At 38.5% G+C, this 24,795-nt stretch overlaps 1 protein-coding gene across 4 annotated transcripts in view; it reads right to left on the bottom strand.

Annotated features, from left to right (window-relative positions):
• Positions 1-24,795, bottom strand: part of LOC117983678 (protein 4.1 homolog) — a 100,285-nt gene that overhangs the window by 35,206 nt on the left and 40,284 nt on the right. For all 4 annotated transcript variants that reach the window (XM_069499723.1, XM_069499725.1, XM_069499726.1 and 1 more), the window contains exons 2-5: positions 2,671-2,842; positions 1,843-1,990; positions 1,052-1,168; positions 124-307 (exon numbers count right to left, since the gene is read on the bottom strand). In XM_069499723.1, coding sequence (XP_069355824.1) covers positions 124-307; positions 1,052-1,168; positions 1,843-1,990; positions 2,671-2,820 — 599 coding nt within the window. In that variant the 5' untranslated portion in view covers positions 2,821-2,842. The remainder of the gene's footprint in view (positions 1-123; positions 308-1,051; positions 1,169-1,842; positions 1,991-2,670; positions 2,843-24,795) is intronic.

The following is a 24,795-nucleotide window of genomic DNA, read 5'->3' as shown; positions in this document are numbered from 1 at the left end:
TCAACACCATCTACCCTACCTTTTCCCCATCTCGACCAACTCCCTCACCTTCCCCGACCTCTCTCCAATTCCCCTCGACCTCCCCATACCTTCCCCTACTCCTCGTAGAACTGTGTAACAGACCTGTGCGTCTTGTGCAGCTCCACGACCTTCTCCTCCAGCTCGGGAGTGCAGGCGGCGGGCGGGACCAGCTTCAGCTGCTTGCACAGGCCGGCGCCGTTCTCCGAGTCCTCGTAGTCGCCCAGCTCCGACTGCAGCAGGTAGCTCGCGAGCAGCGCGTGGGTGACCGTCGAGCAAGGAAGGCGACCTGCGTATCATATATCGAAGTGTTACAGTGATACCACTTTTAAAGTCGCATCGGGCAAATGTGTCTGCGCAACCTAACGCCGACCAAAACCGAATGTACACCAATGAAATACAGAGAGAGAACTTATTGTTTGACGTTAAGATTTTAAACACAAGATACCTTTAAGATCAGCCCCCCGATTGTGTAAGAATAACCATTTCATGGCTATCGTAATCGTCAAGAAATTCTGCCCTTTGAAATTGGCTGTGAAAAAATGTAAACAGCGTATCAACCAATCAAAGGGCAGAATTTCTTGACGATTACGATAGCCATGAAATGGTTATTCTTACACAATTGTGGGGCTGATCAGCTAGCAGGGAAAACAGGAGCCGGAAGGGCATTCCATATTCTATCCTTGCAGTGCATATTAGAAACAACGAAGATTGCTTCGTACGAGACCGTGGAATTAGACTATGAAGGGGTAGAAATATTGCAGCTGCAATCAGACCTGGTGGCAAGTGATGATGCAGCCTAAGATGGAGCGCGCTTGCCTAGAAAGCTGATGCGGTAAGTCGTTCCATATCCTAATGATTTGGATTAGAAACGAGAAAGCAAATCGCTTCTTACGGGTCCGTGGAATTTTAACTACGTATGAATGCAGACCTTGACGGTACCTTGCGGTATACGACGGTGGTACTTGTAAAAGTGGTAGTGGTATACTTCCGTTTGAGTACTGCAATGCCGCAGCCGGTCGGGTATACATACCGTCCAGCAGGTCCTTCCTTATGGCCAGCACGAGCTGGTACCGTGTCAGCTCTTCTTGCAGCTGCGCCGGCTCGGGGGGGTAGAACTTGACTGCGAACCGCAGATCCCATGGCTCATCTGTCGACAGGAAATATTATTAGTAGGGAGTGGAGAAGGAACGCGTGAAGATGATTAATGAGATAGACACAGAACCACACTCTAAAACAGCTGCCTTTCTGATGCAATGCTTCGTGCAATATCGGGAAGCCGTGAGCGGATCTGATAGTTTTTCCGAAGGTCACTGCAGAACAGTTGCAGTGGGATCCGGCATGCCTGACGGTATACATGAGGTTTTTCGTCCTCCAAAAAAAAGGGAGTCAAGAAGACACCCCCAGGGAAACACACCAAGAGCAAGTACCGGGGGGTTCTTCCTCAATTCGGCACATATAACCGAGATGTTGGTGAAGCCATTGGAGATTGAGGGCTCACCTGTTCACATACAACAAGGGTCAACTTAACTCGACCCAGCGCCAGCTGACTACTAATCACGGGTCTCTACTCTAACTCGGGTACAGCAGCCCAAAGTGTCCTTCGCCACCAGGCTGTCGCACACTTTGCACAGCGCCTGTGAATATGAACGTGGAACATGCCATACGTTTAAGCAGCTTGGAGACGCGTTTCTCCAGGTCGAGCCACATCCTCGGGTCGCCGCGGTCATCGTACAGCAGCCCGAAGTAGTCCTTCTCCACTAGGTTGAGGCTGTCGCACACTTTGCACAGCGCCTGTGAATATGAACGTGGAACAAGCCATACGTTTAAGCAGCTTGGAGACGCGTTTCTCCAGGTCGAGCCACATCCTCGGGTCGCCGCGGTCATCGTACAGCAGCCCGAAGTAGTCCTTCTCCACCAGGTTGAGGCTGTCGCACACTTTGCTCAGTAACTCGTGCCCGCGAATTTTTCTCTGAAATTGACAATGTATTATTTAAATAAAATTAGGCAAAAATAATTTTTTAAGTAAATTTTATACGTTAAATACTTTGTGACAATTTAGATTTAGATTTATTCATTTATTGCATGATTGTAAGTATTTTAGTGATGCATAAATATTTTATTATTTGGTCCACATTCATGATTGCAAACTCTTGATGAATAAACTATTTTCAACTAGCTTATCCCCGCGACTTCGTCCGCGTCAACACAAATTTCAAACCTCTATTTCACCCCCTTAGGGGTTGAATTTTCTAAAATCCTTTATTAGCGGATGTCTACGTCATAATAGCTATCTGCATGCCAAATTTCAGCCCGATCCATCCAGTGGTTTGGTAGTCAATATATCAGATCAGTCAGTCAGTTACCTTTTCCTTTTATATATTTACGAGTAGATGATAGCAGGTACACAAACAATACCGGTTACCTTGGCACAAGTTTGACAACACATCATCAGTTATACCTAAGGGTTTGGTTATCCTGGCGCCCGCCTCTAATACTTGAGCAAAAGACCTCAAGAGACCTCAAGCAGGAGAAGCGCCGGAATAAACTGAATAAACTTTCATGTCAAAACGAGGTAACGCTGCAGCTAAATTCCTATCTCTTAGATATCCAACCTTTGATTTTAAACAACCAAGATTTGGTACAACTCACATCAGCCTCAAGATCCATGAAGGAGCCATCCAGCAGTTCCACCTTGACCCTGGCGAGGTTGCCGGCGGGGCGGCGCTTGGGGGACTCCTTGGCTTTGGGCTTGCTCTCCTCCTTGGCCCCCTTCCCGTCCTTGGCCACTCCCTCCGGCATGTTGCCGCGCTTCCCTCAACACCTGCAATACCAGAAAGAACATTTTAAAATCAAATGGCTTGGAGTTTTTTTTATAGTCTTAAAATTGTGTCGTGTGGTTATAGGTATTGTCTTGTTTCGTACATCGAAATTCGAAACCACAGACTTTTAATAGAAATGACATTATACCAGTCGTCTATAATACTATACGCGACTAAGGGCCGGTTGTTTCAAACCATTGGTCTTCGTAAGATCCGTTCGTTAAAATTTAACGGACGTAGACGAACTTTAACATCTGTTAATTTAAGTGCGTTGCTTCATTGTACAAAAAACTGTTCGTCATTGTTATTTTGGTTGCGAAACTAACCCTAAAAATTAACTTACTTCTCCGTATCCTTTTCTTATTTCATTTTAAGTATATTAAATTATATACATAGTTATTAATATTGCTACTTCGCGTTTTAAACACTTTTTCTTTCTTACAAAATCTTCAAAAAAACTATCATTAAAAGCTTTGAATTAAATTGATTCCATTATAATTTGTAAATAAAATATTCCGTTTGTAAGAAGTATGAAGTTACGAACTGATTTGACGATCACCAATGGCGCCAGCACCGGTAACGTAAACGTAACTTTTTAACGAACGTTAGCGCTAATAGATGCTGAATCAACGCTTTTTCTTTACTTACGTTCGTTAGCGCCATATTTAAAGGTTACGTGTCCGTCAAAGTTTGTTGAAACAACCGGCCCTAAATACAGCTGTTATAACAATAACGCACACTGATGTTGCACTGCACATCTGTCGCTTCTTTAATACTTCTATTTCTATACTTATTGAATTCTATGGCCGAACCCAATCTTGATAGACAAAATGGCGTTTACCAAATTAAGTTAAAGCCTGCAAAACACGCATTCGCAGTCATCGATCGAATACTAACGGGAATTGTATCGCGGACATGTAAGTTTATCTCGGTGTTGGAGATGGCTAACGGTTTTAGGATTAGAACAAATTCCACGTATGCTAGGCTGGATCAACCAGTTATGCTAAACGTATATTACATTTGTATAAGGGCCGACCCACACAGTCAGGGTGGAGTGAAGCCTTATAGAAATAGAAAGATTTCATTTGCCAGAATGTGGTACGATTTGGTCTTAAAATTATTTTGTCATGACACATTCAGCCAATAAATTAGTGTGCAACTTATAGTCATTTTTGTAGTGGTCTCCTTATAATGTTTGGTTCTGATTTAAATAAGTTCAATTTTCATAGAGACACCCTAGAAATAAATATCTGAGTGTACCTAGAGGTGTATATGAGACAGCGTTATGTCTCGTTTTAACGGAAACTTAAGTCTTAGCAAAGTCAAAGTACGCTCTATAGATCTGTCTTAAACTCAGCTTTATGTCTGGTCTGGTATATACAGTTTTTAATCGTACTATATACTGAAAACAAAACACGAAGGAGAGGCGTGCTGACATGCTAACTATGCTACTCGTAGTTATGCTTAGTTTGAGTTGTTAACAAGAAAGAAGCTGCACCTCCACTGCACTCTCTCTCTCTATGGGTATGTGTTGTGCCTTAGGTCATTATAACACCTAAGGAAAAATTTCGTAAATCGGAATCGTCTTCACAGTTTACAGTCTTTAAGACAATCGCGAATTGTCTATTGTATTTTAATTGAATAATTGCAATTACAATTGTTTATTTCTCAGGCTAACTATCGAAATAATTGCTAATCGAAGCAGTTACTGTTCCGGATTGAAATACAAAGTAACTGAAGACCTCTCGCGACAGAAATATAATTTTACTATATTTCAGCGTTTATTAAGAGGATCGTAGTTTCGAACTTTGTGTTGTTGTATTCAGTTTATTTTAGTGGGATCTGAGAATTACAACAAAGTGACGCAGCATTGAATTACGCAATTGAAGCAAATTTCTCATTCTCACGAAGGTACTTGATTTCCAACTCGTCATTGACTGTGGCGGTGGGAAGGTGGTAGGTGGTAGGTGGTACCTGCGGTGTACCTACCACCAGCGGCGGCCATTGTTTACGTTCACACGTGTGCAATTATACGCGGACTACGTGCACTTTGCTACTGTGCAATGTCACGATAAACAAAACAACATTACATTTGTTACTGATATGTATTTTTGTATCAATCCCTAGGTAGTAGGTATTTTTTTAGGATTCCGTACTTCAAAAGGAAAAACGGAACCCTTATATTATAGGATCACTTTGTTGTCTGTCTGTCTGTCAAGAAACCTACAGGGTACTTCCCGTTGATCTAGAATCATGAAATTTAGCATAGGTGAGTCTTATAGCTGGCATTCGGGGAAAAATCTGAAAACCGCGAATTTTGTGGTTACATCACAGAAAAAAAATTAAATTATGGTCATGAACCATCATGAACTAATAATATTGTCAATTTTCTAAGTAAGATAACTATATCAAGTGGGGTATCATATGAAAGGTCTTTACCTGTACATTCTGAAACAGATTTTTATTTATTTTTATGCATATATTAGTTTTTGAATTATCGTGCAAAATGTCTAAAAAATACGACTGTAATACGGAACCCTCGTTGCGCGAGTCGTCGTCCACTGCAAACTTGCTCGTGTATGGGCAGCGTTAAACTTACGAGTACAATGTTCACGTGTGGCTGTCTGTTCGTCTGTGTGTGACACTCCGGGGCCCATGCGGAGCACGTCGCACCGACACCGGTGATGTAACCCACAACAATGGGCCGCCGCACAAGTAGTCCGTCCCTCACTGTTGGACTACACCGCACACTGACAATGCACTGGGCATTCGATCACGTACCGATCCCCGCGTGAATGGTTAAATTAAAACACTCTTGAGTATATCTACCTACCTCTAAGTCCATTCCGAGCCTTCCAATATACGCTGAGGTTGGCCACCGAGGGGATTTTAGTAGGTGAAAATACTAGATAACCCGTATTACCCACGACGCGCGACGTCGGACTCGGGTATCTTAAGAATATTTTAGTTTACAGATTGTGTACAACAGAATTAGCTCCAATTGTTTTAAGCAAGTACTTACAGTGCCACAAGGCTCTGTCGGCGCGTGGCGAAAATCGGAACTAACGTTGCCGTCAAGTGTCCGTTTTGTTCTTGTTTGAATAGTCTAAGACTTTTGTTCTTCAACAGCGCCCCCCTGTCAATGTCATTCAAGTGCCAAAAGAGCCTTGTCGCACTGTAGTATTGTACAAGAATTTCGAATCTTAACTTGACGCGAGAGAATTTGTTGGCACCATTGCAAGTCACACAATAATAAACCCTAATTTCTAAGGAATAAAGCAAACAAAGCAATGGTGCCAATATAGGACCCATTCTCACGCGTCAAGTTACGATGAACGGACAATAAGTACGAACTGTACCTACTCAGTACTCATAGCTACGTACGCAATTAATGAGCCTCAATAGCTCAACCGGTAAAGGAGTGGACTGAAAACCGAAAGGTCGACGGTTCAAACCCCGCCCGTTGCACTATTGTCGTACCTACTCCTAGCACAAGCCTGACGCTTAGTTGGAGAGGAAAGGGGAATATTAGTCATTTAACATGGCTAATATTCTTTATAAAAAAAAAAAAAAAAAAAAACGAATCCACTTTCTATAGAGTATTGGTAGATGATAGAGCGAACACAGTGAATAGTGACTAGTGTGTAATTATGTTAAGTGTAGGACGATCCGCGATCCCCGGTGTTCGACCTCGGCGAGAGGCTCCGGTACAAGTTCTGATGATGAAATAGAGAGGATTAACATATTCCCATTGCAAACTGCGTTACACATTTTCGAAATTGAATCATTGAACAAGTTTTTGTTTTCAATTCATCTATGCAAAGTTTTGCTAGCCTATTTCTAATGAGCTTTTAGCCTTTTCGGATTTTTCCCTTTACTAGTGCTAAAAAGAGTAAGTCATTGCTACCTGTTTCATTATAATTCTTCTGTAATTCTAGTGCAGTTCACGATAGTAGGTAAGAGCTAGAGCGCACCACGGTAATTTTTTTCCGCAAAATCTGTGAACTATGGAACTATATGCGCGCACTGCGGAATTATTGCGGATTTTAATAGTTTTTTTTTCAAAAAAGGAACCGCAACTCACCGCACCGTGGTGCGCGCTAGCTCTAAGGAACTTTTAACAAAACGTCGAGGCTTCGACGTCACCGGCAGGCGTCAATGAATGTTAGTACATTTGACACAGGTAGCCCTAATTTTTCTATGATTTTACATCACCATAGCCTAATATTTGACAAAATCGTCGATCAGGATCAAGCCGGGAGTTCGCTCACTGTAATACACTCTGATTCTACGTCAACGGGAACACTATCGGTTACCCTTGGGCCTTGTGTGTGAACGCGCCACCACAAGGAATTTCACCCTCACCATCTGGGTGTCTGGTGCACTTCGACCGTCCGCTGTGCCAGATCCTTCTTTCCACTCACATGCAAACTGTGGAACCAACTCCCATCGGCGGTGTTCCCACTAGATTATAACATGGTGTTATTCAAGGGGCGGACCAACAAATTTCTAAAAGGCCGGCAACGCATCGGTGGCTCCTCTGGTGCTGCAAATGTTCATGGGCGGCGGTAATCACTTAACATCAGGTGACCCGCCTGCTCGTATGCTCGCTATATCTATTTAAAAAAAAACGAAGTGATCCTATAAGGGTTCCTTTTTGTCTGGAGATACGGATCCCTAAAAAAACAATTTATTCCTTCATTAAAGCTTTCTTCTTATCACTTATCAATCAATACATCAAGGTTCGAACTTATGCGCTAATAAGTGATTCATATGCACGGCTGCAGTCTGTTAATTTATGGTCCATTTAACGATCGGCTAGTAGTTACTGACTGACTCACTCTCCTATTGTTAACTGAACTCATTACATCATTTAAAGGGACCTTTATCGAGCTCAAGTTGATGAATGTTCGAATGACGAGGCGCGAGATAAGATCGTGTGACAAAAAATATAAAATACCAGCCACCCGAAAATTTAAAGCCGGCTTCGCACGGATAGCTTATTGCAATTTTCGTAGTCTCTAATTTTTAGGGCTTCGTACCTCAAAAGGAAAAAAGGAAACCTATTGGGATCACTTCATTGCCTGTCTGTCTGTAAGTCTGTCGTGTTTATTAAGAAAACCTATAGGGTACTTTCCCGTTGAATCCCCTAGAATCATGTAAAGCAGTTGGGTAGGTCTTACAGCACAAGTAAAGAAAAAACCGAAAACCATGAATTTGCAGTTACATCACAAAAAAGAAAAAAATATAAAAATACTTTCAATTTTCAAAGTACGATAACTATACCTACCCAGTGGGGCATAAAAATAAATAAAAATAAATAAAAACCTGTTTTAGAATTTACAGGTAAAGCCCTTTCATAATATGATACTCCGCTAAGTATAGGTAGTTATCTTACTTTGAAAATTGAAAAAACTAATTACTTGTTCATGAACACATTTTTCTTTTTTTTGTGACCTAACCACAAATTCACGGTTTTCGGATTTATTCTTTTACCTACCAAATTTCATAATTCTAGGTCAACGGGAAGTACCCAATAGGTTTTCTTGACAGACACGTCAGACGGACAGACAGGCAGACAGACAACAGAGTGATCCTATTAGGTTTCCTTTTTCCTTTCGAGGTACGGAACCTTAAAAAAATATCTCAAAATTTGAAAAGAAAACACCATCAGGAGAGGATTTGAAATTTGAATGTCTCAACAACTGCTTTCATGTATGTTTGTTAGGTCACTTGTTTAATATATTATCTTTGGTTAGGTGTAACCTGCCAGAACAGTGTTGTTTGCGAACTGTCTCACAGAGCCAACGGGCCCATCGGTACAGATTGATGGTAATGGGCGTTCGGCGTGTCAGTACACAATCGTTTGATACATTAAGATTACTCGAGGCCAGGCGCGATTGCACATAAATCTATCAATTCAGTACCTAGGTTACTAGGCAATAAGCTGTTCTTTATTGCAATAATAAAATTTGTCTGCAAGTACCCATAAACTATTAATAAATAATAATAATAATAATAATAAAAACCTTTTATTCAGCCAAATTTACAAATAGGTAGAAACAGGTAGGGTGTCGTAGTCCCTGGGGAACCAAGGAGCCGACCAGTGTCCGTGCTCCCTGGTTCCCCAAGGCCCAGGCACCCACTTCTTAAAACTAGCTTAGTGTCTATCTTGGCCGAACGGGGCGCTGCCTCAGCTTATTGCTACAGTCGGTCGACTGCAGCGCTGATTTTCGGGCATGGCCCCCAGTGATATCACGGGCCGATCGGGAGCGCGAACATCCCGTGCCTATGACATATTGACACATGCCGAGTTACTTGCTCCCGTTGTTTGCTTGCTTGAGTTGAGTTATTACTAGTAACTTCGTCTTAGCGTTAGTACTATCATATTATTCTGTGGTCTTAGTAGGTAGTACATCTTAGGGAAAAGGTGACTGAATGTATACACCTACCAAGTTCGGTGTCATAATGAAAGGGCTTTACCTGTACATTCTAAAACAGGTTTTTATTTATTTTTAACCGACTTCAAAAAAAGGAGGAGATTCTCAATTCGTCGGAATCTTTTATGTATAACTAGGTTTAAACAATTTTTTTTATGTATAACTAGCTTATGCCCGCGACTTCGTCCGCGTGGACTACACAAATTTTAAACCCCTTTTTTACACCCTTAGGTTTGATCTTTAACTATGAGATTTTAACATGAGCTTAATAAAATATGTCATACTGCTAATTGCAAAAATAATTTTTAATTATAATTATTAATATTATTAATAAATTTAAAATTAACTACAAAACTTCTTCATAACTTGTCAGTTATACAAACTTTAAACCCCTATTTTACCCCTTTAGGGGTTGCATTTTTAAGAATCTTTTCTTAGCGGACGCCTACGTCATAATAGCTATCTGCATGCCAAATTTCAGCGTGATCCGTCCTGTAGTTTGAGCTGTGCATTGATAGATAAGTCAGTCTGTCAGTCATCTTTTCCTTTTATATATAGATTTAAAAAAAAATGCAATCCCTTCCGATCGACTGGCAGAACCAACGTTGGGCACAGTCCACAGAGTATTAGTATAGGACGTAATATCCGTCGACCTACTTGCGTTATCGAATTGCTGTATATACTTATATTATATATACATATAATAGTAAACAAACGGGAACTGCTGTTATAACTTCCGATGAGAAAATATTATTGAGGATGTAGCAGTTTCCACATTTTCTACAAGATTACGTGTTCTCGATAAAGTATTATCATGCGAGCGCCCAGCGATGAGCAAAATATTTAATTAAATAACTATTGCAAAAAACCCGGCCAAGTGCAAGTCTCGCTTATACATAAAAATAAATACAAAACACGACTGCCCTACGATAATGATTAAAAAAAATAATATAGGCAGTATCACTCGGCCCCTCGGGCCGGGATGGTGTAAGGATTCTAACGATACTTTATAGTCTATTACATCTACAGATTACATCCAAAACGGTCCAGTCATTTAGAAGTTATGGTAGACTAAATAAACTCACATACTTGTGTAAAAAGTAGAATAAAATAGAATAGAATAGAATGTTTTTTTATTCATGTAAACTTTTTACAAGTGCTTATGAATAGTCAGGTAGTTTTTAGAGCTCCCCTTGAGTTTTCACCTGTTGATAATTGAAAGATTGAACTGAAAGTGAATGACAAATTGACAACATAGCAAAAATATATCAAACAATCGTAGATCGAGAAAAAATACTTGTTATTACAAATAATAAATAAACGTTATACTATATCATAAGCAAGTAGTTATTAAATAACATACACACATAAATTCCAATAATATAGTAATCAATAAACAAAATCAATCGGCGCTGGATTCGAATCTGCTATCTATTATCTCGCTGGCGCGGTGCCAACTGAGAGTCGTGGGATGATTTATATACATAGGTACTTTAAAGGTATGTTATAACTTCTAGTGTATATTATGTATTACTAGATGATTTAAGTTTCCAAAAATCCCGTGAGAACTCTTTAATTTTCCGGGATAAAAAGTATTCCCCGGAATGTAAGCTAACGATGTACCAAATTTCATCAAAATCGGTTAAACTGTTGGACCGTGAAAAGCTAGCAGACAGATAGACACACTTTCGCATTTATAATATTAGTATGGATTATATGAATTTATGTTTGGAACCTTAATTATGTAATGTCACTGACGCGACGTCAACACTGGAAGAGGAGTGGATAAAAGAGTGGTACCATTTTGACGACCTCCCTGACGCAGTGGTGAGCGCTGTGGTCTTATTAGTGGGAGGTTCGCGATTTATTCCCGGCAGGGGATATTTTGGATTTTATAATTTATAAATTTTCTCTGGTCTGGTCTGGTCTGGTGGGAGGCTTCAGCCGTGGCTAGTTACCGCCCTACCGGCAGAAGCCGAGCCGCCAAGCAAATCGCTTTTCCGGTGCAATGCCGCGTAGAAACCAAAGGGTTACCTATGTATTTAAAAACTGCCACATCCCGTCCAGGGTTAGCCCGCTTCCATCTTAAGCCGCATCATCACTCACCAGCACGCCTACCATGCGCCGCACGAGAAAATTTTGTCTACGCATTTACTCGTCTTATCTCTATGAATGAACACGAGATAATGCGTAGACAAAATTTTCTCGTGCGGCGCATGTTAGGCTCTCTGGTGAGATTCCAGTCAAGGGACTAAAAAAACATTTCAAAGCATTATGTACTTATGTAGAAATTTATGAGGAAGGCAGAGGATCGTGTATGGCGGCGCGCTCTAGGGAAGGAATATGAAGGAATATGTCCAGCAGTGGACGCAAGCAGGCTGATTGATTGATTGATTGATTGAGAGCCTGATCTCATAGTGCCCTCTCCTGACTGCACGGTTTGTATCGTTAGCGTACTACCTACCTACTTAATAAACTAATACATTATGTATTGCAGCTATATATTCCGCTAACTCCTTATACTTAAATAATCTCATAAAAGAGATGGTGGAGACTGGTGTCGATTCTGATGTTTTCCCTAAACTAAAATATGTAAAAATACTTATATCTGCATCTTTTTCTTTTTAATATTGCTAAAAAAAGGACGGAAAATGAATTTTAAATTAAAGACTATACTAAATCTTACAAAAAGTCATGAGATTTGGCAGTTTTAAATTAAATGACGTTTGCCTGTCTTTTTTACATTTGGTATTTTGAATACTCACCATCAGAATCAATAGGTATTTATGGTTGATTCTGACATACACAATCTCTTAACTAAACTAAAAATAATGACAGGTCTGTATGCCTATCGCTTTCGTAACGTTCTCTGCGGAAAAGGAAAGCAATATATTATTTAGAACTGTTCATTTAGTTAAGATTGTGTATCCAATTCGGTTATATGTATATACAATCCACGGAAAACTAGACAGATCCCCATTAGGTAGACAGATGACATCAAACAAGTTGCAGAGAGCCGCTGGATGGCGAGTGGCGACGTATGACCGTGTAGAAGTCTCTACAAGAGACCTAAGTCCAGCAGAAAACATCTATCACGTTTCGGCCATTAAAGTGTATGAATTTGTTAGTGATTGTTATAGTTTTTGATTTTCATTATGTAGTTTGATTTTAATTTAATTTGTAACAATTGGGCTGGCAAATAGGTCATCTGTAAAAGCCCCTTACAAAATACATATATCAGATAAAAAAACCAATAACATGGTTCATCATCATTATGATCGGGTCACTACAGAGCACGGGTCTCCTCTCAGAATGACAAGGGTTTTGGCCATAGTCTACCACGCTGCCCAAGTACAGATTGGCGGAGTTCATACACCTTTGAGATCATTATGGAGAACTCTCAGACATGCAGGTTTCCTCACTATGTTTACCTTCACCACTAAAGCAAGTAAGAAAAGTTAAAGGTGCGTGAACGGGATCCAACCCTCGACCTCCGATTAGGAGGCGTACGTCCTAACCACTAGGCTATCACAGCTTGTAAAATATAGTTACCCACTTAATATGAATAGTATTTCTCATTACATTAATCACATTAAACGTTAAAAGCATATAAAATACAGCCGTGACCGCACAGCGTTCCAAATGACATCACATAACCTCCGTAATGGCTTATTTATCGTACTAGTGAATAATCTGTACGTTTGTCTGACCGTACCTACCTATTGCTACGATACGATGACTCATGCCAATAAAATTATACAATAGTACAAACTTACGGGCTAACTATGGGCCTCATAAGAAAGCTCAGAGTCACTCAGCGGGCGATGGAGAGAGCTATGTGCGGAGTTTCTCTACGTGATCGAATCAGAAATGTGGAGATCCGTAGGAGAACTAGAGTAACCGACATAGCTCAACGGGTTGCGAAGCTGAAGTGGCAATGGGCATACCCCGATTGACATCTCAAGCTGTCGCGTACTATAGGTAGGTACTTGTTAAGTGTTATTACATTAAGAAAATGCTGCATAAGGGATGATTAATGCCAAAACGTACGAGGCTCGGACGAAGTACGGATTCAAAAAAACACGAACATTTTTTATGACGCACTTCACCGTGCCGTGTCGGTGCACGGGCCACGGACGCCACACGGTGATGCATGAATGAACTGCTTCAAATATAAAATGTTCATTAGGTTTTGAATCCGTGCCTCGTACGTTCTGGCATAAACTATCCCATATAGCTGTGTGAACGACTGGATACAAAAATAATCTCGCGTGCATGGTATATATAGTCGTATGTTTACGAGCTTCCACATAAATATGTATCGGAGAGTAATGATTGATGCCCGTCTGTCTGGCGAGCTGCTCTACTTGAAGCGATGCGGGCTCATGTCGAGTCGAGAGTCGAGGGCGCACGATGAATGGCTGACACTGATGCACTGTGGTTACTGGCTTCTCATCATTTTGTGCATTATACCTATCACATAAGTCATGGAGCTATGATAAGCTTATCTACTTATTTAGTACTAGCTGATTCCGCGTGGAATTAGGTTTTTAAAAATCCCGTGGGAACTCTTTGATTTTCCGGGATAAAAAGTAGCCTATGTCACTCTCCAGGTCTTTAAATATAGCCATGCAAAAAATCACGTCAATCGGTTTGCGCAAGAAACGGAATGGATAAGAGTGAAGAGTAGGAAAAAAAGGAAACTAAGCACGTCACCCATTCTGTAGCAGAGTAGAGAATTCGAAATGACAAATACAGAAACACATAAAAATGAAAAAATGAAAACTAAGTAAGTACCACTACCCCCGCCTATAATGGTCTCCGGTGTGGAAATCTATCAAACATTTTTTGACTTACTGTCAGCAAATCTTCCCGACGCGACGCCTCATCAGATTTCACATTAAAAATGATGAACGCAAAGAATGTCAAAATAAACGATAAGTATAAGATAATACGAAATACGAATAACATGCAATCCTCTTATCAGAGAGTGGAGGCCCGTCACGCAGGAGCGGGCACTAGACAGGTTGATCTAATTACTCCCCCATCCCCACTACTTACCGCGATATTCCCACTTGAAAACTAAATAAAACAGGGCTGCAACTTGATTGCTCATACACGGACTACATTTATTGCAATTTTAAGTGCAATTTTATAGCAGGAAAGCTGTCGTCTTTAGCTAGAGCCGCGTGGACTTCACAAATTTAAAATTCCTATTTTACCCCCTTAGAGGTTAAATCTTCAAAAATACTTTCTAGCTGGAGAAAATCTGTGCACTGTACCAGCCACTCGAAGATTTTAATTTTAATTTTATTTTATTGGATTGCCAACGTATAAATACACTTATAAAATAAAATGCACAGAGAAAAAAAAATTTGAGTTACCCAATTTCTGGCAAACCGGCATGCATTTTCAAAAGTGTGCAAGTGCGGAATCATCAGTTAACTTAAAGCTAAAAATACAAATATGAAAAAAATCACTGTGTAAGATCGAATAGAAAAGACTTCTTTTTTTTAATTATAGGCCAGCGCTTGGCTGCAATGAGACCTGGTAGCAAGTGATGATTTTACCCCCTTAGAGGTTGAATCTTTAAAAATACTTTCTTAGCGGAAGTCTACGTCATAATAGCAATAAATTTCAGCCCTATCCGTTTAGTAGTTTAAGCTATGTGATACAGATCAGTTAGTCAGTCAGCTTTACCTTTTATATTACAGACGAAGAATATTAATAGTGACAGCAAGTTTAATTGCAATTTATAGCCCGTATACGAAGCCACTCGACTGAAATAAAACTTCGGGGAAAATCCATTTAGAACCGTGACAATTTCGCAAGTGTGGTACAGGTACCTACCTCGTGTTCTAGGTACCTAGGTATTCTCGTTTCACACAGGGCTGTAACACTGGGCCTCTAACATTTACGAGGATTACTTTGTATGCAATAAAAATTTAAAACTTGTAAAGTTGCACGTGTTTGCGAATTGTTAGAAAAACAATAAAGAATACAATCTATAATACTTAATACTAATATTATAAAGAGGTAATGTCGTTAAGTTTGTTTGTAGGGGGTAATCTTTGGAACTACTGAACCGATTTTAAAAATTCTTTCACCAGTAGAAAGCTACATTATTCCTAAATGACATAGGCTATATTTTATTTTCAAAAAAATTAGAGATCCCTTCAAAAATTGCAATAAAGTGAAAAAAGTTGTCTCATCTGTGAGCTTCCGTAGCGTGCGCTGCCTAAATAGTTAAAGTTACACGAAAACAATGTTCGGTGGAATTGTTCCTCTTTAACTTAAATTGAACGAAATCTTATGAATTAGATTAACTAAATTATATTGTTATCTTCTAAGTATATTATATTCAACTGGCGTCCCGTAGCTCAGGGAATCCTAGTTCGGGGGTCAGGAATATCGACAATTAATGTTTTTTTTTTTGTTTCTTTTTTTATATCTACCTACATCTAATAAGAAAACTACTTGTTTGTTTTAATGTTTACTTGTTAACTGTAATCTGTTTATGTTATAAGTAAGTTATTTACATTAGATGTACCTACCTATTTAGGTATATTCGGGCGAAAGACTGGCTTCCCATTGTGACGTTGTAAATTTTGAACTACTAACTAGCGTTTCGCTTTTAATAAAAATCAATTTTGTTCAAAGTATGTTGGTGCCACCTAGCATCAAGGTGCAGAACTACGCGTGGGTCGATGTTCAGAGTTCATTCGAGCCACAATAGATGGCGTTTGCTTCGTTGTCAATTGTCGTAAAAATAAAACAAAATAATTAAATAAAACCATAATATCATTTGTTTATTGTTAAGTCATTAACAAAACGGTTCTTATAATATATCCTTAGGTTCCGCAAATATTCAAAAATGAATTGGCTTCATGATCAAACTAAATGAGAGCGGCCACACTCGGGTTGCGTCTGGCAACACCGATTGGTGAGATTTAGAATTTTTCTGGAGTCAACATGTGAAGACGAATTTTTTCGTTCCAGGAAAATCTCACTCCTTTTCGCCCATGGCTTCGCCTGGGAAAATACAATAGTTATAAATTTAGTCATCCTAACGTATTTCAATGTTTCATCAATTATGTTCCAGTTATTTTACCTTCCCAAATAAATGAGGATAATGGGTTGTGGGTGAACTCCTGAAAACCATTGGTGGCCAGGAGTTCAATAGGGTTTCCGTTTGCGTTTCCGTTTTTAGTTTTCGGTTTTCCGTTTTTTTTTGCTTTCGTTTTCCGTATTTATTTCTTTTGCACATTCACGTTGGCAACTTAATTTCTATGGATAAGACTTGGTGAAAATCTTTGTAAGGAAACATTTCGGTTGTGAAGAATCAAGTTAAATTGAGTTTTGGATCTTGGCCGATGCCGTCCAGCTACATTGCAGTCTTCGCACCTACAAGTAAGCAAATGTTTGTATCCTGGAACAGTTTAGTGAACCTTCTTAGTGTATGTGTACAGTAAGAACCCTGTCTTTACTACTGAGCTTTTATTTTGAAACAATTTTATGAATTTTACTGTGTCATTGTCTATTCCATGCCAATGGCATCTTAAATTTAAAACATAGATTTTATGTACTATCTACCTAAGGCATTCTAATGTATCTAAATTAAGTCTTGGCATTAAGCTAGAATAACTAAGCATTATTAGCCATCACTATGTATTAAGCGACCCCGGTAAAAGTTACATTAAAAACAATTTTGCCTAACATCTAGCAAATTTCATTTATAACACCTCATATACATTACAAGGGAGTCGACGGCTAGCTTCTATTCTTTACTAGGTAGATAGATCAAGTAAGTAAAATTATTTTTTTTTCCTCTAATCTTTGTAAGGTGGTAGATTATTCCGTATCCGGGTATATTTCTATTCCGCCCAATTTACCACCCTTACAAATGGCGCCCGAACGTTTTTTTTATATAGTTATTTCAGTATATTTTGAGAAATTTTGTGAATTTTATGAAATGTACTCCGCTGATTGTACAATTTTCTAAGTGGTGACACATTGCAAAGAGCTCTAAGCTGTTTTTTTTTATGGTTAACTAACTAAATAATAACTAATAGTTAGAAATTTTGTCTGATAGGTTAAGTAATTTTCTGAGTATAGTCCAACATTGGTTTTTTCTTATTTAATTAACACATTATAAATGGTGTTTATGCCGTTCAATTATGTTATTTGACTTACCTTGGAGGTGTATAAGTGAATGTTTGCCTTCAGTTTAGTAATAAACATTGCTTAACTGAGTTGTTGTTGGGTATTGCTTTCAATAGTAAGTACATCTTATGTTTGAAAATTCCGGTAACTTAGTATAATTAAAGTTTTGAAACGCTATGTGCTGTTAACTAGTTACACACATACATTTATAAATACTAAGAGTTACAACTTGTGAAACTAAATATATAAACTATATTCAGAGATTACATTAAGTTCAAGTATGAAGTTATGAACAATTTTTTTTCAGTGACTTGATACTTCATTATTTTGTTGAAATTTTGTTTAGAGCTGTGTTAAGGTTATGATAAAAGCTACTTCACACACAAAACATGTTAAGTTTAAGTGAATGCTGGTAGTTTAAAGTGACATTTAGAAACAGATTTTGTTGTATTTTAGGTTATGTGTTAAAAGTGTAAAGTAACAGTCATCAAACCATTGCACAATCTCTTTGTTTTTTTTTTGAAAGATAATATGCTAGTCAGAGTTCATTGCAACTTTGCTGCCTGTTTACTTTTGTAATTGTAAAGGTTGTAACACACTGTGTACTCATAAAGGTGATACTGCACCTTACAATCATTTATTCAATTTTGGGAAGTTTATTTTGTTATATTTTGTTTACTATAGTAATAATATGTGCTTGTATTATTAACAATATTTTGGAATAGGAACATAATTGATAAAATAGGTTAGGATAGACTTAAGAATATTGTTTTTGTTGTGTATTTTGCTTGTGTATATTTAATAGTTTAAATAACTTCTTTTGTGTTTGTGTTTAACCAATTGGTATAAGGCTAAACATAGACAGTTACACAAGCTCGATATTTTGTTAAATGTGTTTTGACTTAACACAATGGAACAGACTTTTGCCCAGTTTCATTCACTTTTGAAGGACGAATTGTGTTATGAGGTATCCATTCGTTCCGAAACTCCAGCACCTACAGTGCTAGGTTTAAAGAAACAGTTAAAACAATTAATTCAGGAAATTCCTTCTGAATCAATTTTAGAGACGGATTTCACTTCTGAAAGTGAGTTAGGGGTTATTACTAAAAAACTTCAAGACTTAGAAGATTTATTAAAAAAGTGTTCTGACACTAAAGATAGACATGCCCTCTGTAGGTCTAAAGCCTTAGCTTCACATTTGTACTTTAGAATTTTGAGAATACAGTGTTCCGAACTCAGCTTAATAAGTAGGAAGAGTGAATTACATACAAAGTTGCAGAGTTTGATTTCCAGATTAGATGCTGACAATGAGTCGTCTCACGACGAATCACTGGATTCCGAGAGTACCGCCGTTGACTGCACTGGTGATAAAAATGTTGCCAAGTGGAAGTTACATTTCAACGGACAGGGTGATCCGCGCAGTTTCATCGAACGCGTTGAGGAATATAAAAGATCTTATGGCGTTTCAGATGGAAAATTATTTGTTTCTGCATTTCATCTTTTTACAGGCCGAGCATTGTTATGGTACAGAGGCAACAAATGTCAAGTTTCGTCTTGGTCAGAATTGAGAACTTTATTTTTAGAGGAATTTGATGCAGTAGATTATGACTACAGGTTGCTAGGTGAAATTCGAGCAAGAACACAAGGCTCTGAAGAACCTGTGTCTATCTATTTCGCTGTAATGTTTGGCATGTTTTCAAGGTTGTCAACACCACTTTCCGAAGAACAAAAGTTACAAATTTTATTACATAATATTCGCCCTTTTTACTCAGAACAATTAGCTCTTGTTGACATTAAGTCTGTCGCAATGTTGAAGGAAAAGTGTCGCAAACTAGAGGCTGCGAGGCAGCGTTCCGCCTTATTTTCTGAGCCTACTAACAGTAAGGCAACTTTAAGTTCAGAGTTTGCTTACAAACAAGTGACAAAACAGATAAACACACTTTCAGTCACACCTGCACCTAAGGTTGATACAAGTAAAGGCACTAATTTTACGAAAACAAATAAACAACTATGTTACAAGTGCGGCAAGGGTAACCATTCCTTTAAATTTTGCAGGACAGTTCCGAAATTTATTAGATGTTTTTCGTGTGGACGTCAGAACTTTACAGTAAAGACATGTCCAAGTTGTAGTAAAAAGGCGATTAGTAAACCCGCTCCGGACAAAAATTCAAAAAACTAATTAGTAAGAACTGTGCAGAGACACAAGTAAATAACTTGGTCATTAACAACAAAACATCCCTTTTACCTGACACAGTTCTGTATTCAGTGGATAAACGAGACTTTAGGCCACATTTAAAGGTTTTTGTTGACGGTTTTGAGATTACAGGTTTACTAGATTCCGGTGCTTGCGCGTCAATTTTGGGTAACCAGGCGCACAAGGTTTTTTTGAGATTCGGTTATAAATTGCATAGCAGTATTGATACCACATTTTCAGTGGCAAATGGAGACAAACTTGATTGCATGGGTTATATGTTTATTCCGATTACTTATAATTCCGTAACTCACATAATAAAATTTTTTGTAGTACCCTCTATAATAGCGGATGTTATTTTTGGTTGTGACTTTTGGAAAACATTTCAGTTAGCCCCTGGCATTTTTGATAATTTAGAATTAATTAAGGCACCTTCTCAATTTTACAATATTTGTGCGATTGATAATAAACAAATTCATACCATCACTTCTTTTGAAAACTTATCATCTCAACAGAAAGAATTAGCCCAGTCTGTAGTAAATAAATTTTTAGATATTTCTTCAGAGAAAATTGGATTGGGTAGAACAAAATTAATTGAACATGTTATTGACACCGGTGATGCCTTGCCAATAAAAATAAAACAATATCCACTTTCTCCCGAAAAGAAGGAAGCTTTAAGTAAAGAGTTAGATAGGATGCTGGAAATGGACGTAGTTACTCCGAGTGAAAGCCCTTGGAATAACCCAGCAATTTTAGTGAAAAAGGCAAATGGAGACTGGAGATTTTGCCTAGATTGCAGGAAATTAAATTCAGTGACAAAGGGGGATTCATACTCAATACCGTACATTCCACAAATTCTAGATAGCTTGAAAGAGGCAAGGTTTTTATCATCGATTGATTTAAGTTCAAGTTTCTGGCAAATTCCATTAGCTAACGACTCTCAGGAAAAAACCAGTTTTACAGTTCCTGGTAGAGGGTTATTCAAATTTAAAGTCATGCCGTTTGGCCTATGCGGTGCACCAGCACGACAGCAGAGGTTAATGGACCAGTTATTTAATCAAAATTTTTGTAGTGATATTGAAAATGGAATAGTATTTTGTTATATAGATGATATTGTTATTTGTTCTGCTGATTTTGAAACCCATTTAATTTTATTAAACAGAGTTCTGGATAAACTAAAAATGGCTCAACTATCCATAAATTTTGATAAATGTAATTTTTTTAGAAACTCTTTGAAATATTTAGGGTATATAGTGGATGAATTTGGTTTACGCACAGATCCTGGAAAAGTTGCCGCAGTTTTGAACTTTCCGACCCCAAAAACTGCACAGGAGGTAAAGATTTTCCTAGGCACTTGTTCTTGGTACAGGCGCTTTATTAGGAATTTTTCAACCATCGCTGCACCACTCAATAGACTAACGAGTAAAGGAAAGAACGCACCTAAATTTGAGTGGAGCGAACAGGCAGAGGTAGCATTTAATACATTGAAGAATGCGTTGGTAACCGCACCTGTTCTTGCGGTACCGAATTTTGAAAAACCATTCAAAATACATTGTGATGCTTCTGCATATGGTGTTGGCGGTATGCTAACGCAAGAAACCGATGGTTGCGATCATCCCATTGCGTATGTCAGTAGGAGCCTAAATAAAAACGAAAGGAATTACAGCGCGACGGAACGCGAGGCTCTAGCTGTGATTTTTGCAGTGGAGAAATTTCAGGCTTATTTTGGTTCCAAGCCAGTCACAATTATCACAGACCATGCATCCCTAAAGTGGTTCTTAAATTTAGAAAATCCCTCAGGACGACTCGCCAGATGGGGTTGTAGATTATCACAGTATAATTTTGTTATCGAACATAGGAAGGGTTGTGATAATGTAGTTCCGGATACCTTGTCGAGACTCATACACGTAGATGTAGTTGGTGATCGTAATGATAACTCTAGTCAACAAGTTTTGGTAGATGACTGGTATGACAAAACATTTAATGGCTGTAAAAACAATCCAGCAAATTTTCCGAATTTTTGTATTTTGAACGATAAACTATATCGTTACAGTAAATGTAAATACCAGCTTCTCAGTGAGTTCGACTGGAAAGAGGTAGTCCACAAGAACGACATCCTTAGAATTATGCAACAAAACCATGCAGATGCAACTGCAGGTCATTTTGGTGTGTTCAAAACTCATCGCAGATTATCCCTCAGATATTTTTGGCGTGGTATGTATAAGGACGTGGTTGAGTACGTTAAGAATTGTGATACTTGCTCTGCGTATAAACACACGACATCAGCCACTCCAGGTCTGCTAGGGAAGCCTAAAGTCTGCGAGAGACCTTTTCAGGTCATTTCGGCTGATTTAGTCGGACCTTTGCCTAGGTCTAAATCAGGATTTACATTTCTTTTTGTGGTGACGTGTTGTTTTTCGAAATATACAATGTTGTTTCCGTTACGGCGTGCCACAGGTGCCGCTGTTGTTAAAGCGCTAGAGAATTTTGTATTTTTGAACCATAGTGTTCCAGAGACTGTGATTGTGGACAATGGGTCCCAATTTACAGGATCTGAATTCCGTAATCTCATTAAGCGTTATAATATTCCGAAATTACACTACACACCACTGTACACTCCGCAAGTTAACCTTGTTGAGAGGTACAATAAGGTTGTTATGACTGCTGTAGCCGCTTTTGTGAAAGATAACCACAGGTCCTGGGACGAAAACCTGTACAAGGTCCAGTTCGCCATAAACAGTGCGGTTAATGAATCCACTGGATTCTCCCCGTTCTTCCTTGTCCACGCTAGAGAACCGGTCTTAAATGGTTCCTTCTATAAGGACACGGATAAGGAGTACGAGGCCGGAATTCCAAGGGAGGAATACGCAGGAAAGTTTGGAACTTTGGAGGACATATTTGGTCAGGTTAGGAGAAATTTGTTTCAGGCTCATGCAGAGTATGCAACGCATTACAACTTAAGGCGTAGGTCTGCAAGCTATTCTGTTGGGGATATAGTGTGGAAAAAGACCTATCCACAAAGCGACGCTACAAATTTTTTCGCAGCTAAGCTGGCACCTAAGTATGAAAAGTGCAGGGTTGTCAAGGTTTTGTCACCTTTGGTTTATGAACTAGTTAGAGTAGCTGACAACCACCCAATAGGCACTTGGCATATTAAGGATATTAAGAAGTAGATATTTGCCATTACTTAGTTTGGTCTAAACTGTTTGAATATTTAAGTTATCAATATTCAATTAGGAATTTGAATGAGTGTAGTGATGTTCTGAGTTAACAGTTACATTACCATGGTTCAGTTGAGGAGGAATGTAGTGGATGTATGTAGGGATGAATATGTGATGATTGGAATGCTTGTGGTAGACCAACCGGTTGAGAAAGTAAAAATGCAAATATCGTACTTTGGGGATAACGAAAAGGGGGGGGTTTTGTGTTTTGTTTTCGTTTTCCTTCTAGATAATGGATCATTTCTGTTATTTTTCCGATTCTGTTCCGAGATCTATTTTCTAGGAGAGTTATTTCGTTTTTTTTTTTTTTTCTCATATTCCGATTTTGATTCGGTTTTATTTTTCCGAATGGGATAGAGAACGGTTGCCATATAAGATGGACCCGTTCACAACCAGTTTTTCCGTATTTGTTGAGTAACAAATATTAAGATGGTAGTTTAAAAGAGTGAACCACCGTAGGCCTAGACGCATTCTATCAGTCAGCTGAAGAATGATGCCAAGATGTTTCCACTCAAGTGTCTTAGACACCATGAAGTTTTTTGTATATATTCTTTTTAGAAGTTAGGGTTGTGTAGTTAAGTATAATGTATAAAACCTTACACTGTTTTCAGTATATTTATTTTGTTAGACAATTTTCCTTGTTAGTAGTAGATGTGCGTTCACGCGTAACTTCTGTGTTTTTTTTGTTTGTTTCAGGCAAATTGTTAGTAGTTGTTGGATGACGCTGAGGGCAGCGTGGTTCAACCTGTTGAACCTTTTCGTAGGAGGGGAAGTATTGTGACGTTGTAAATTTTGAACTACTAACTAGCGTTTCGCTTTTAATAAAAATCAATTTTGTTCAAAGTATGTTGGTGCCACCTAGCATCAAGGTGCAGAACTACGCGTGGGTCGATGTTCAGAGTTCATTCGAGCCACAATAGATGGCGTTTGCTTCGTTGTCAATTGTCGTAAAAATAAAACAAAATAATTAAATAAAACCATAATATCATTTGTTTATTGTTAAGTCATTAACAAAACGGTTCTTATAATATATCCTTAGGTTCCGCAAATATTCAAAAATGAATTGGCTTCATGATCAAACTAAATGAGAGCGGCCACACTCGGGTTGCGTCTGGCAACACCGATTGGTGAGATTTAGAATTTTTCTGGAGTCAACATGTGAAGACGAATTTTTTCGTTCCAGGAAAATCTCACTCCTTTTCGCCCATGGCTTCGCCTGGGAAAATACAATAGTTATAAATTTAGTCATCCTAACGTATTTCAATGTTTCATCAATTATGTTCCAGTTATTTTACCTTCCCAAATAAATGAGGATAATGGGTTGTGGGTGGACTCCTGAAAACCATTGGTGGCCAGGAGTTCAATAGGGTTTCCGTTTGCGTTTCCGTTTTTAGTTTTCGGTTTTCCGTTTTTTTTTTGCTTTCGTTTTCCGTATTTATTTCTTTTGCACATTCACGTTGGCAACTTAATTTCTATGGATAAGACTTGGTGAAAATCTTTGTAAGGAAACATTTCGGTTGTGAAGAATCAAGTTAAATTGAGTTTTGGATCTTGGCCGATGCCGTCCAGCTACCTTGCAGTCTTCGCACCTACAAGTAAGCAAATGTTTGTATCCTGGAACAGTTTAGTGAACCTTCTTAGTGTATGTGTACAGTAAGAACCCTGTCTTTACTACTGAGCTTTTATTTTGAAACAATTTTATGAATTTTACTGTGTCATTGTCTATTCCATGCCAATGGCATCTTAAATTTAAAACATAGATTTTATGTACTATCTACCTAAGGCATTCTAATGTATCTAAATTAAGTCTTGGCATTAAGCTAGAATAACTAAGCATTATTAGCCATCACTATGTATTAAGCGACCCCGGTAAAAGTTACATTAAAAACAATTTTGCCTAACATCTAGCAAATTTCATTTATAACACCTCATATACATTA

Source organism: Maniola hyperantus, chromosome 7 (genome assembly GCF_902806685.2).
Source record: "Maniola hyperantus chromosome 7, iAphHyp1.2, whole genome shotgun sequence".
NCBI classification, from domain to species: Eukaryota; Metazoa; Arthropoda; class Insecta; order Lepidoptera; family Nymphalidae; genus Maniola; species Maniola hyperantus.
Note: the sequence above shows the minus strand (reverse complement) of the source record. Positions and strands in the feature narration are given on the sequence as shown.